The 15,061-nt window shown below is 43.0% G+C and overlaps 1 protein-coding gene across 1 annotated transcript; it reads left to right on the top strand.

Moving 5' to 3' along the window:
• Window positions 1-5,424: 5,424 nt before the first annotated feature.
• LOC306752529 (monocarboxylate transporter 2) lies at window positions 5,425-14,808 on the top strand (the record flags this gene model as incomplete). The annotated part of the gene is made up of 4 exons (XM_079236295.1): window positions 5,425-5,644; window positions 12,284-12,427; window positions 13,456-14,259; window positions 14,528-14,808. Exons 1-4 carry the CDS (start codon window positions 5,428-5,430, stop codon window positions 14,806-14,808), a joined length of 1,446 nt encoding a protein of 481 aa, XP_079092421.1. The 5' UTR covers window positions 5,425-5,427.
• Window positions 14,809-15,061: the final 253 nt, after the last annotated feature.

Raw genomic sequence — 15,061 nt, 5'->3', positions numbered from 1 at the left:
CAGTCGCTGACAGTAGAGGTCATGTTTCCTTTTGTGGAGTTTGACGGGCTTTACAGCACATCTGAGCGACCTTTGACTGGAACCGTTGAATACTTTACTGACGCTCAAGGTCTCAAACAAACATTACGAGTCCGTCATTTCAAAGATGCATATCGTAAAACGAACGCAAGTTGAGAATACGTTCATCGCGTCATGTTCCCACCTCAGCACCCGTCAGTCAGCTAACCTTCGGTCGCCCTTCATGACGCTGCAAGTCCCACGGAGCTTCACAAAAGGCCACATTAGGACCCTATTACTGAGTAATTACTGGCCGACTATCAGTGAAAGTAGAAAAAAGTGAGTCCACTTAGCAGCTCAGAAGTCAAAGGAAAGCTTTAATCAGTGTGGAAGTTGGAGAGGAGGAGTTTTTCTTCCTCTGAATGGTACCTTTGCTGCTCTTTTCTTCCCATTTTAATCGCTGTCTCTAAAAAGTCTTAACTGTATTGAAAACTCTGTGTAAATGTCCCAATTTCTCTCAAAGTACAAAATGAGTTAATAATTTAGCACTTTCATCCCAACCGCTCATCCCATTTATTACTTACTTTAGTTTTTAGTTGTAATCTCATGTATTTTAACCCTTGGCAAAGGAAGCTTTTAAGCACATGCACGTCGGCGAAGCCAAAGGCAAATATCCACGGGGGTGGGTGGATATTTAAAGATGTCTAATCTCATCTAATCTTAAACTCAGGTAAGCCCAAGTATACACAACAGAAACAGACAAATTTAGGGACTACTTTTCGAACGTAGTGTAGCATTCAGTATCTGTGCAGTGTGCATCTTTGGGGGTTTACGCCCAGTGTGTGGACTTACAAGGAAACTATAGGCACGGAACACATTTAAAAAATTTCCTTATTGCTGATTGGCTCTGTGGTTTAAAAGTTGCCGGGCCCTCCTCAGCTCCACACAGGCTTCCAAATTTGACCAATTTTTTATGTATTTGTGGCTTTAGAAAGGGCCACGATAACACACATGAAACCTTAATGTATGTTTCATGACACCAATCAGTGCATCTCTTTCACACACACACACACACACACACACACACACACACACAGAGACAGATGCACACATGAGATGCACTCCTTTAATGTATTGCTGTGTAGCGCGGCCTGATTTGCTTTTTCCATTTGGGATGATTTGATTATGGAAACACTATTTTGGTCCCTGAACTGCTGCCGTCTCTTTGCCGCTCACTCGGCTCTGTTGTTTGAGTAGGCTCAACAATATGAAGTCCAGCAGTCATCTCAAGTACATGCAGGGGACACTGGACCAAAAAAACTAACTTGCGCTCGACCCAGCAACACACACGGATAAGCCTTTAATGTGTGTGTGTGTGTGTGTGTGTGTGTGTGTGTGTGTCTCCGTCTCCGTGGTTGACGTGTGTTTTTTGTACCTGACGATCCTCCACAGCCTCTGAGATAGAACAGCTCTTTAAAGGAAAAGTGTGTAACATTTAGGGGGATTAATTGGCAGAAATGGAATATAATATTCATAACTATATATGTTTTAAAGGGTGTATAATCACCTGAGACTCAAAGTAACACTGGCTCTAGTTAGAGCATTTATGCGTTTTTACGTCATCTGAAGGTAATAAACGGGCAAAATTATTAAAGACCAGAGACATTAATGGCTACTTTTGAATAGTTGGTTTGGTGTCATTTTTTTATCACTCTGTCGGGCAGAGCTACTTCAGCTACACACACACACACACACACACACACACACACACACACACACACAGCGACGGACACAGTTAAGTGAAGGATACTCAAGTTGAGGACAACTACGCTAGGCCAATACTTTATCAATACATCTGTTCAACAAGTGTGAACATGTAAACAAAAGTGAAACCTAATTCAGTCGGCTCCGTCCGCAGTCTCTCATCCACCGCCACTACGTTTTACACAAGCACGGCTCAAAGGATCGGCCAAAATCGGTGTAAGATAGGGGCCCGGAGTCTTGTTCAGCATAGATATTTTAAGTAACAGTGCGTCTACAAAGAGGCATTTGAGCTGCAGTGTTCCAGTCGTCCGTCTCATGAATAAAGCTGTCTGGACCTATCGTATCACTCGTCACAAGTTGTCACCTCAATACTATTTTCTAACGTTATATACGCACAAGTACAATGAGGGTGTGTTGGCTGCTGCCGAAACGCCAGGGACCTACACTCAGTACTGTGCCTGAAGGCATCCTGCGCAAACACTTTGGAGGACTGAAGTTGCGTTTGCATACACACTGATTCTATGTAAGATGGAAAAATAGAGTCAAGGCTTTAAATCATTAATCACATTCTATGACTACAGTTTGATGGCCCTTATTAATTACGGTCAGAACGGACACACTAAATATTCACCGCTGGTTGATGAGGTGAAATAAGCGTGAACTGGAAAACTGGTATGTCGTTGTTGACCTACAGCATTTTTATGTGGAAGGAAATTAATATAATTTCCCTGCGGGGATTGACAAAGTTTAATTATTACCAGACACCTCGACTAACAGGTGTTGCTGGTTGCAGATTTAGGACCGAACAAGTGGGCGTGGCTCCCAACAAACCTGGCTGCAGATGATGGTTATTTCCTGGCACCTTGGTGTCACCAGAGTTCACACTGTGTTTTAATACACCTGCAGCCTGTCAGTCACTCCTCAGTCAGTGGTGTCAGGTGAAGGACACGGAGGCCCATGATGAGGATCCGGGCTCCTAAAGTAAAGAGGAAGTGTTGACATTGAAGCAACTTGAAGGGCGGATTTGCTCCGTTTGACTTCTTACGTACTTAATGTGGTTGATCGTAAACCGAATTCGTCAAGCTTGTCTGAAAGTGCGCCTTGTCCCCTCTCCTTCGCTGCTACTTTATGGCCAATCTGTTTGGGAGCTTCATATTCGAGCCCATCAACTTAAGCTGCTTATGAGTCGTCTGTGCATTGTCGTCACGTTCAATCAATCAAAACGAGTATCTACACCGAGTGCTGCTGCGGACAGCCTGTAATCTGATTAGCGTGGATTAGGCCCACTGTATGGAAAGGCATAATCTCCAACTTTGATTAAAGGGGCAATACAACGCATGTACACACAGGGGATTATATTTCCTTTCACCAGGCCGGTTTTAGTTTCGTTTTGTTGGCGTTTAGTCATCCACCCAGATAAAACCAGGTGTAATAACTAATACCATTGTTCCAACGCAGCATTTACTATGTGGAGGCAAAACCAAAGAACCAGACTTTTTTGTTTGCAAAGCCTGTTCCACTTATTGATGGTTTGTAGGAATTCATTACAAAAATGAATAACCTTAATGAGTAGAATATTATTCATCATGTTAATTTCTTCTGTCCCATTTTTGTTCCCCGTTTGTTCATTCATTCATTCATAGATGTCGGGGTTACTCAATTATAAATAAACATCCCAAAAGCAGAGCAGAGAGATTTCTTTTGAAGCACAAAGTTTCAAAGATTAGCAGGAATAATGAATATTTGTATGTTTACACAGTGAATATAGTAGTAGTTAGGGTTAGGGTCAAGCTTATTTAGATGTTAAAGTGAATGATTCAAGCCCATGAACAAGTTTGAAATGATTTTGGTTTCACTTTCCAGCCTCCATACAGGAAGCAACTTTATTTCCTGTATTTCCTCAAGCCGTGTAAAACTCAAGTAACAAGTTTAGTTATATATTTTTTAAACTTGCCAAATGCGTGTGTCATCCTGTGATGGCTTCCTGTTAACACACAGTAGATCTCAGTATATTGTGAGTCACCACAACCTGATCTGGCCACAGCGGCAGCATCATTTATTGATGTTGGTGGCTGGTGTTCATGACTCATCTAAGTGTGCGTTTCCCGTCTAGGCTTTGATGTTCTTGAATGAAGCGTGCTGCTGTACGCTGTAGACTTCCACCAACATTATGTTAAGGTGTTGGTTCCCAATGGGAGCCCCAAAGCAGCTTAGTTTCACAGTCATTTACATCACATTCTTGTTTTATCAGTCTTACATGATAGCATAAGGATAAGTTTGGGAATTGGAATGTCGCCGCTATAAAACAAGCAATTTGAATACATCTCCTCGGGCTGTGGGACATTTTAACATAATCCAGGCCACCTTTAGCCAATACATCGCATCCCATAGTCATTTTATAAAATGATTTGTCATCGTCCACAGTGCAGCTCTATACTGACACTGTATCCACTGTGACTGGGAGCCCAGAGGAGAAGAAAAGATGCATTTTAAAATGTAGCCCTATTAGCATGGATAAGGAATTCTGATCTATATTGCTGAAAATGAAAAATAAACTATTTAAAGTGATTTGGTATTTTTACTAGAGCACTTTCATAAAGTTGGAAGACTCAAATTGTTTAATGGAAAAAAAAAAAGAATTGTCCAAATTGAAGCAGCAGAGGCTGAGATTTCCTGACAATAGGTTGAGGTTAAAAACGGCCAGGTCTTTAAATTCCCATAATGCAACCCTGAGGGGGTGTGTTTTCAACTTCCTCCACAGCAACGGAACACAAAACACTATACTTCATGTATTATAAAGCGAGGAGTACAACCATAGTGGGTTAACTGAGCTTGGTGTGTAAAACCAGTGAATTAACTTTACCGTCTCTGTTCGGCTTCAGGGCGCTATTGCAATCAGTGGTGGCAATTATTAGCAACCACATCTCACTCTGGTAATCGCAAACAATTGCTCACTTGTGATGCTGCAACACAAACATGAGGAAACCTGTTGGTTCTCCCACTGGCTGTTCATTTATGTGAAACGTACAAAACGCTCCTCTGACCACGAAATATGTCCCACGGCGCCTCGGATCACAAATGTAGCATTAAAGAGACAAGTGTAGCCACGGCCTCAGTGTGAAGCATGAGCTAATTATACAGCTGGAAGTTATTCCTGGCTGATTAGAAAGGTGAAGCTAATGAGGTTAGAAAGAGCTAAAACACAACCGCTACACATGTTGTACTATCATGTGTGTGTGGTGTGGAGTTAGCTTGGAAAAAAAAGTGTTGCTGTGGAAAATAGTTTGTCTGTGTGTAATTAGGGTGTGTTTGCATTGTACACAGCAGCACCTGGCCTGAGACGCTTCTAGCTGACAGCCTCTGCCTTGTTTCCATTACTTCAAGGTGAATGCTGGGTGGGGCTCTCAGTGCACGCCCTCTGAAACCAATAATTAAGCACTGTGCAGGATACGGACCTCTGTCCTTGTCCCTCTGGTGTCGTATTACTGCTGGCAGTTCCTTCTAAATGAAGGCGCATATTTATTTGCTACCTCCATACCAGCCTCCATGTGTACTGTCAATACGAGCCGCACCTGGTGATCTGGTATGCCGGTGGTAACGCTGGTTTCCTCTTTCCCTTTCCTGTCTGTCGTTGCAGTGACTCGTCAGCGCTGAGGTGGGCCAGTGATGCCGCCCCCGTCCACGAGTCCCCCCGCCGTGCCCCCACCGGACGGCGGCTGGGGGTGGGCTGTGGTGTTGGCATCTTTCATCTCCATCGGCTTCTCGTACGCCTTCCCCAAGGCCATCACCGTCTACTTCAAGGACATCCAGATCATCTTCGATGCCTCCTACAGCCAGATCGCGTGGATCTCCTCCATCATGCTCGCGGTCATGTATGCTGCAGGTGAGTCATTGGTTGGTTTTGAACTTTTAATGGTGTTTTAAAGCTACTGACATTTTCTTGTGTGTGTGTGTCTAATCTAAAATCACACTGCAGTTATTTGTTGAAGTTTCTAAGCCCCGCCCCCCGCTGCTACTCCGTCAAGCTGTCAGAGATGAACCACACTGTCACAAAAGCACTCGCTCATGAATATGATCCGATTTTTGCAAAAGCGAAAAAGTAATTTCAGAAAGAAGTAGACCGAATGATCTACAATAAGCGTTTGAAGGATAACTCCAGGATGTCAACGTGATCCAGCTGTGAAAACAGGTTAAAAAGCACCAAATCACCTGTTGATCAAGACCAAAGACGATGAAACTAAGGAACAATGCTGTTCTTGTTAATCATGGTCGGCCTTTATTCACTGTTACAATCATGAAAAAGCAAAACCCCCATGTCTACATTCAGTATAGCCTCAGCGCTTAATGGAATCAAGGCGGTACGTACGAAGTCACAGAGAAACCGATGGAGCATCCAAATGGGTTCATACTACTGGTGTGTCTGTTGGAATCTAACTACTATAATCAAATTTAAGTACTCATCCACACTGATAATGCAGCAATAAAATGACCCGGAGAACACTAAAGTAGAGGGCAGTGTTCTGGGAGAAAGACATTCTTAAATGGCCAACAAACGCCAATGATGCGTACTGATTTCTTAGCAAAGATTAACCTTCATTTCAGTTTGTAAAAAGGAAGCCCCAAAAAAATTGTCTCACGCGTCTTCATTTCTAATAATACATGCATTATTATGGTGCTGTTCACCACCAAAGAGCTTGGATCCAAGTGACTCGTTTTAAGGATGATCCTTCAAATCACAACGTTAATCTTTTTTTTTTAGAGGAATCTCTTGAAGATTTCATTTCGCTACACATGCCGGGGATGTACACACGTTGGGGATTATTTTTGTTGCAGGGAGGTGGTGCGTTGTTTCCCGAGCAGACGCTGTTGTGATTTACTCTCCAGTGTTTGGTCTCGTGGAGCTCTTGCTGCACTCTAACAACACACACACTGTGTGTGTGTGTGTGTGTGTGTGTTGTTAAAGGGAAAGAGACGGGAGTCGGTCGTGACCTGGATTCGTTCATCACGAGATGAGGACACCGTGTCATGACTGCTGGAGCATCAAAAACAACCTTTTGATGGGTTGGAGATAAAATTGGAAAATTACCATTTATTATAAATGCATGCGAAACAAAAAATATGCACTTTTGTATAAATTCAAAAGAGATTTTAAATGTTAGCGCTCCCGCTGATCTTGCGTTGTTGAATAAGAATCCTTTGCAGGCCCAGAGTGTGTTTTCCGTCGGTCACTTTCTCCACCATATTGCTCTGATCACCTTCTGTATTTCACACTTTGGCTTCAGCCCCGCAGCCGTCTGCTTGGCGCTGCCGCAGCCGCCATCTGTCCGCGCTGTAATCCTCCTGTCACTCGATCCACTGCTGTTGTCCCCATCTGTACCGGTCCACAGCAGTACTGGAAAGCTCATTTCCTGTGTTTTTATAGCGCAGCGAAAGCAATTAAGTAAATGCTTCACTCGTATCTCTCTTTCTATAACTGTCAGATGTACTTTGACTCCTATTTTTTAAATATTCTTCAGCATGTTTTGCATTGTGGACACTATCTGGGAAAAATAACAAGCAGCAAATCCAGGTGAACATCCTCTGTTGCACACTGTAACATCAACATCACCTGTCATGGAATATTTCTCTCTCATCATCTTGTTTTTTTTAGTTGGGGACCACCACCCTACTTCAGCAAGATGTTTTGTTGGCATGCCATGTTTATTTCTGACACAGCTCAGCTCTGCAAAGATACAGCATTGGCAGCTACTGTAATATTTGGGTCCCTGCCTTCGCTGTTATATATATATATATATATATATATATATATATATATATATATATATATATATATATATATATATATATATATATATATATATATATATATATTCATTTGCAGAGCAGGTGTCCTTGTGTAGCAATTGGGGGGGCGTTGATTATGCTCGGGATGAGAGCTCTCAGACTTGACAAAATAATAATAGTGTAACAAAAATATTCTGTTTTTGGAGACGGCAACAGCATCTTGTCGGAGAGATCAACTCTTGAAGTGTGTGTCGGCCGCGTCGCGGTTCTGTGCCGCTTCAGCTTTACAATGACCGCATGTCATTATAGTGTGGCGACGGCGTCAATACGTGCAGTTACTGAGCGAGCGGCTCTCGTTACTCATTCATTCATATTGATTGCACTCATCAGCTATTCATTAAAACATCTGCTCTCTTGTTCTGCCTCTTACGCTGATGAAGCAATCACTGTTTGAATGTTTACCACCTCTAATGCCCTGTGTGTGTGTGTGTGTGTGTGTGTGTGTGTGTGTGTGTGGCCTCAGACACGCAGTAATATTAATCCACTCTAAATTGCAGAAAGGAGTGTCCAGTTCAAACCTTGTGACTACACCTTTTCACAAACTCAAAATAAAAAAATTAAACAGGCCTGTTTTTAGATTGACGGACAGAGATTGATAAGATTAGTATATCAAATCCATGAAGGATTGTGTAATCCTTTAATTTTTCATGTTTATCAACCAACAATCAGGCAATTGGCTCAAAGTCGTCGTATAAGATCTTTCATACAAACTCAAGTGCGTGATCATCCATCAGTCAAACACTTTAGTAATAGTAGTAAATACCTGCACAACTAACGACATTCCCATTAGCCTCAGCTGTACTCGTGCTAGTTAGCCATTGTTAGCATGCTAACATGCTAAACTAAGACGTAAACATGGCCGACATACCTGCTCAACACGAGCATGTTGGCTTCCAGTACAGAGCTGCTGGCCTGGCTTCTGAAGCCTAGTTTATGGTTCTCCGTCAGGTCGACAGCGTAGGTACGCCGTCGACCTGACGGAGAACCATAAACTAGACTTCAGCCTTCACTTTGACTTGTGTGTGCATAGTTTTCTGTGTGAGTACATTATTAGTTCATCGTAAATTGATTGAATGAACGTGATCATTAGCCACAGCTTCATCTCCTGCAGATTTCAGAGGTTTAAGGACTGCTCAGTTGTGTAGTTTTAGCGTGTGTGTGACTGTGTGAATTTAGTTTTTATCAACCAACAATGTCAACAAACTGATCCCCCAGACTCTGAACGGTTGCTTTAGATCAATAAGATCAATAATGATAATAATCATTCATAGCTATATGACTTAATTACATATTATAATGTGCTCCTACTATCGTGAAAGAATGGGCACAGCAGGAGCCCTTTGTTCTGAGTTGAGTTTAAGCTTATAAGTGAAGCGAGAGCCGGCGGTCTCCAAGCTCTAAACTCCACATGACGCACTCATTTAGTATCAGTACCTGTCCTTTAGAAGAGCAGGCGTGGACATGTTTCACTTCGACTCTTCGTAGCGTCACGTCAGGCCGCTGTGAAGACAGCAGCCGTCACTCATTCCTTCAGGCGGCGCAGCGAGCGGCGCTCCGCGATGACGTGTTTTAAGCTGCAGGCTGCGTTGGATCAGTGCTGCTAATCCAGAGAGAGAGAGAAAGAGACACTTGACCTTGGTGGAGGCAGCGTGAAAAGAAGCCACACCTGCGATCCATTCACTGTCAGTCATAAACACAGGTAGATGCCATCGTGTCAAAAGAACAGTCGAGCAAACGTGTGCACCTGTCGAGTGTCGAGAGGCGATATTAAACTGCAGCTTTTGTTTCAGGGAAGCATTGCAGTAATTATTTTATATTTTTATATATTTTGTTGTCATGCTTGACTGTCGAGAACACCAGGTGCCATTAATTAGTTTTTATTTCCAACTGGATTTAGACCCAGTTGGTTGCTTTTAAGCCGTTATTCTCAGCTACACAAAGGTTTTTAACATTATTTTCTTGAACTTGAATTATCTTTTTTCAACCTCAAAAGCACTTTACTCCTCCAGTCTTTTACCAAGCTTGTTACCAAGCATTAAATAATCCATAAAGCATGCCGTTAACCGGTTTTATTGGGACAAAAGTCATCCAAACGTTGTCGGTGAGTTCTGTAAATTGTCCAAAGTAGCGCAGAGATTGTTGATTTACATAACATCAAGTGAAGGCGATCCCTAGGAGTGACAAACCCACAGTTAATTATCACGCAGCTGCGCAGTTCCCCTCGTTCATGCAGGGCGTTGAAGCGTCTATTAGTACAGCGTTAAAATAATGATGTTTTTGATTCACTCTCGCTGCTCTCATTTGCATCCTTTCTTTGCTGCAAGCGGGCAGTGCCCAGTACAAGCTGCTGGCCACTGAGCAGCTCCACTGGAAAGGACCGTGCTCAGTGGTGGTAAAACCTCCCATTCTAGATGTAACGGTCTGTGATGCCGAGCAGCCTCCCTGTCCCCAGCAGTCCACTTCTCTGACCTTCAGGCCACCGTGTTAACGGCATCCAGTGTGATCCTGCCTTCCTGTCAAACAGCTCTAAACTTCACCTCAAAGCCTCATGTCGACTTGAAAACGCGTATAAACTTTCACCACAATGGCCGCAAACGTCCGTGTAATGTTCTGGCTCGACAGCGTGTCCGCGTCGTCTTGCTGCAGAGCAGCTTTCAAAAGCAGTTTGCTTCCATTCCTGTCGACTTCATCCTATTTGAAGTGCGATGGATAGCCAGCGTCCTCGCATCATCCCGAGCTGCGGCGGCCTCGTCGCATTAAAGGGTCGAGGATAAAAACGGTTCGACACATTTCTATATATGTCGTTCCCTTTTGGGATCTAGGTGGTTATATTTAGTTTGGGGTTTTGTCCACTGTGAAATGAAGTCTGGCCAGGAGATGATAAGCCTTTTTCAAGGGAGGTAATGTGCAGGCTCAGGGGCTTCCTCATCTCGGGCCGATTCGGGTCCCGCCGAGCCCGCGAGAATACTGATCACTGCGCTGGATGCAAATGAGGGGAACTTTCCTCAAGGTCGAAAAAAAGATTCATGCGGAGCAAATTAAGTCAGATGACTCCTCGCCCGTTGTGGCTTTTTAAATTGCACTGGGCCCGGCAGAAATATGATACATCTTCTGGATGGTAATGAAAGTATTATTTCAGAAAAATACATCTTTCATTACTTTTCTCTCTCCCTATTCGATTCACACCTCCTGTGCTTAAAATTCAGCATTGGGTTAGGGGACAGTGTCAATTATAAGATGCAGATAAGTGCTCACAGCCACAGTATTCATGGGATGTAATGTACCGAGATGTATGAAACTGATCAAATGTTCTCATATACCGCAAATGGAGGGATTTAAACAACGGAACACAAAGTAACGCGGCACAAATATGATTTAAAACCCTTTTCTCTCAAAGAATTCAGTGAACCGAGTCAACCAGAACGGTATTGGCTTTTCTGAAGTTAGTCACGATTCACCTCACTGTGGACCGAATAACATTTACAGTGATAACTGACCATACAGATGCTGATTCATTGAGGAATGTGCCTCATCATTGCCATTTGAATGGGTTCGGTCTTTCTGCCCATCATGTATTCTGTGGCTGTAGTTCTCATCCCTACCCGACATGCTAACATTTTCCAGCTGCAAGCTCTTTTTTTTCCCAGCCTGCAATTAATTATCTTCAGTAACCGGATCCTGATTTCTGGAAAGATGTATGTTTTGGCACACCACAAGCAGAGCGCCATCTCATCTCATTATATTGGAGAGAAGGCAAACATCTCGACGGCTGAAATCAAAAGAAATTGGCAACTCGCAACATAACAATCTAGATTGATAAATAGCTTTCCAGGGAAGAGGAAAAAAGTATATTTTTGATTTTAGGGGGAAATGCCCCTTTTTACAAACGGATTCTAAAATGTGATAATTTAAATAGGTTGTTAAAAAACCTGATTTCTCCAGCTAAAAACCCCACCCCCAATGAATTGCAATTCATAGCATGCAGTCCAATAGTTACGATTCAACTTTTAGTAAAAGCTGTGCGTTAACATCTATGTTACTGGTCCAATCTATCCAGGTGGCTGTGCAAGACCCAACGGACATTTACTATGGGCACTTAGGCTAATAATATTACAGTTGACCTTTTTGTTTTCACTTCAAATTAAGTCATTTAGATAATATAGTTAAACCGGGGATTCGGTCACAATCTAATTAACCTCATTTAAGACATTTTCTGCCGGCTCTCTGTGACAAAGAGATCTCTGGCACAGCTCTGCAGTTGCCTGAATATAAACACAACGTACTCCAGAAATAAGAAAGTGCTTCGTCATATGCTCTTTTTTTTGGCTCGTATGTAAAATGTATTTGATGCAGGTTGCACTTTTACACACCATGCAGCTCAAAAAACAGACTAGATATTAGAACGTTACTTGACATTATCTTTCTAACATAGACAATGCATGTTAAAAATCACACAGCATAGAAACTGACAGCCTTATGTGAAAGTCTGTCCGTCACTTCCCTGAAATTAATTTGGCACGAGACGATGGGAGTGCCATGTTTAAAAATTGAAACCGCTTAGCTGCTGCTATTAATAGCTATAACCAGATTAAATCATTATGCACTCACTTTCAGTTATCCTGCCTACTGTAAACATCCGACATGCATGGGTTGATCTCATCTTTTCCCTTTGCTCCAGGTCCCATCAGCAGTATACTGGTCAACACATACGGCTGCAGGCCCATCGTCATGATGGGCGGCTGTCTCTCTGCCACTGGCATGATCCTAGCTTCCTTCTGTAACAGCGTGGTGCAGCTTTACCTCTGCATAGGAGTTATCGGTGGTAAGTCCATCCAAGTCCACATAAGTCCATTTTAAGTTAATTTGATGAGCCGCTACTTCTAAGTAGCAGGTTAAAAATACAAGTGTTGTTGCCGGGTCAACGTTTCACTCATTTACTCAATCTATTCTGGTTCTTGCCTTAATTGTATGATACTGTTTTTTAACATGATTATAAATGCTACTTAAAACTCCACCACAGGCTCCACCAAAAATGTTTTGTTAAAAAGCTGAAATGTTTTCTTTCCTTATCTTTTAGGCATATTTCAGATATTTAAATCCAAATGATATTACTTCAATCTACCATCTCATGATCAATACTCACATGTAGAGAGAAAACTGATAACTGTACAATGTTCTGTACCAAGGCTCTTAAATAGGGAAATGAATGCAATAATAACCCCTCAGATATTGCCTAAAGAAGCCTTTATGGCATTTCATTTGAAAGAGGCAACGTGTGCAAAAAACTAAAGCCTCTGGCTATTATGTTATTGGGAAATGTAAAACATCAATAGAAAAACTACTTTCAGATTTACTCCAATTTATTGTTCTTTGCATTTTAAATCTTATTCAGCCAACTTTGTTTAAGTGAGAGTGGCTCACTGGTTTAACATTCTGTGAGGCTGCATTGAGGAATAGTGGTGATTTGAGCTAAATGCTAACACTAGCATGCTCACAGGGACAATGCTAGCATGCAGATGTTTAGCAGGTATCTTGTTTACCTTTTTCAGTATCGTAATTTAGCGTTTAACATTTTCTAATTAGTGTATCTCAAAATACAACTGAAGGTGATGGGTACCTCATTAATTTTGCAGACACTTGATCATAAATCAAATTGTTGGACTATCTTTAGAGCTAGCATGGCTAATCACCCATGTTGCTAGCTAGTTCTTAAAGCAAGTACATCACAGGTACTCAGTTACTTGGTTTATTTTATAGGGGAGTAGGAAGTCAAATAGATCCTTTTTAGCATTGATACATTAACAGTTGCAGCATTAATTAAGTCTAATGCTCTGTCATCTTTGCTCATAGGACTTGGACTAGCCTTCAACCTGCAACCAGCACTGACTATGATTGGCAGATACTTCTGCAAGAAGCGCCCCATTGCTAACGGGCTGGCGATGGCAGGCAGTCCGGTGTTCCTCAGCACCCTGGCTCCTCTCAACCAGTACCTCTTCAACCAGTTCGGCTGGAGAGGCAGCTTCCTCATCCTGGGTGGTCTGCTATTGAACTGCTGTGTGGCTGGGGCCCTCATGAGGCCTCTGAAACCACCGGCCAGCATGCTTAAGAAGGATGAAGAGGTAGCTGCCATTACCACCACAACAAAAGAGAAGCACACTGCCTGGCAAACATTCAACAAGTACCTGGACTTGTCGCTCTTCAAGCATCGCGGCTTCCTCATTTACCTGTCAGGCAATGTCATCATGTTCCTGGGCTTCTTTGCACCTATTGTCTTCCTTGCTGCCTACGCTAAGGACATGGGCGTGGATGAGTACTCGGCTGCCTTCCTGCTCTCAATTCTGGCTTTTGTTGACATGTTTGCGAGGCCCTCCATGGGGCTACTGGCCAACTCGCGCTGGGTCCGACCCAGGATCCAGTACTTCTTCAGCTTTGCTGTGCTGTACAATGGAGTGTGCCACATCCTTTGCCCACTGGTGGAAAGCTACACCGGTCTGGTGGTGTATGCCATGTTCTTCGGCTTTGCTTTTGGAATGGTCAGCTCAGTGCTGTTTGAAACGCTGATGGACCTTGTTGGGCCTCAGAGGTTCTCCAGTGCTGTGGGACTCACCACCATTGTGGAGTGCTGCCCGGTCCTCCTTGGTCCACCCCTTGCAGGTACAATCAGTCTGCTTAAGAGCATATTTAATTCCATTACATGCACAGTTTTTATTGCCTGTACTTTCAAGTGTTCTTAGCTCTTCTGGTTGGGTCACAATATTAATCAATTATATTAACAGGGCTTTACTCAAAAATAGTATAAATAATAATAATTGACATTTAGCCATGTTTTTAATAAATTACATCTCAGTTTTATGCGGTAATACTTAAAATGTTATAACTGTGCAGATACTTCAACATCTTAAAACCTTGTGTTGTCTTGCAGGGAAACTGGTTGATATCACAAAAAACTACAAGTACATGTATTTTTGCTGTGGAGTCGTCGTGATTTTGGCCAGCATTTGGCTCTTCATTGGGAACTTCATCAACTACAGACTCTTGGACCGTGAGCGCAAGAGTGCAGAGATGTACAAACGGACTGAGACAGAAGATCCGGATAAAGTTCTGGATCCGAAGGAGGCTGACGGGGAAGCCCAGGCGTCGGAGGAGCTGGTCGGCAAAAGTGAGAAGGACGACAAAGCTGTGCAGCGGGAAACCAACATCTAGATCCCTCTGCTCTGCCAACAGCTCCCCCTCACCCCCGCGACAACCTCGCAACACCCTCCACTGCGATCAAACTGAGCTCCAAGCCAAGAGGAGCCTCTCGGTGTTCCACTAGGCTCTATCCGGGGCCCCCTGCCCTTCCTTTAAACTAACTGCCAAAGCAACAACTGGAGGAGGCTGGGAGGCTTAATATCTGTTTGTCATTGAGCATCAGCTGCGACTATAACAGAAAGGTTAACCACAGAGAAAAGTGTAA

Source organism: Taurulus bubalis, assembly GCF_910589615.1.
Source record: "Taurulus bubalis genome assembly, chromosome: 20".
Lineage (NCBI taxonomy): Eukaryota > Metazoa > Chordata > Actinopteri > Perciformes > Cottidae > Taurulus > Taurulus bubalis.
This window is presented reverse-complemented; position numbering and strand designations above follow the sequence as displayed.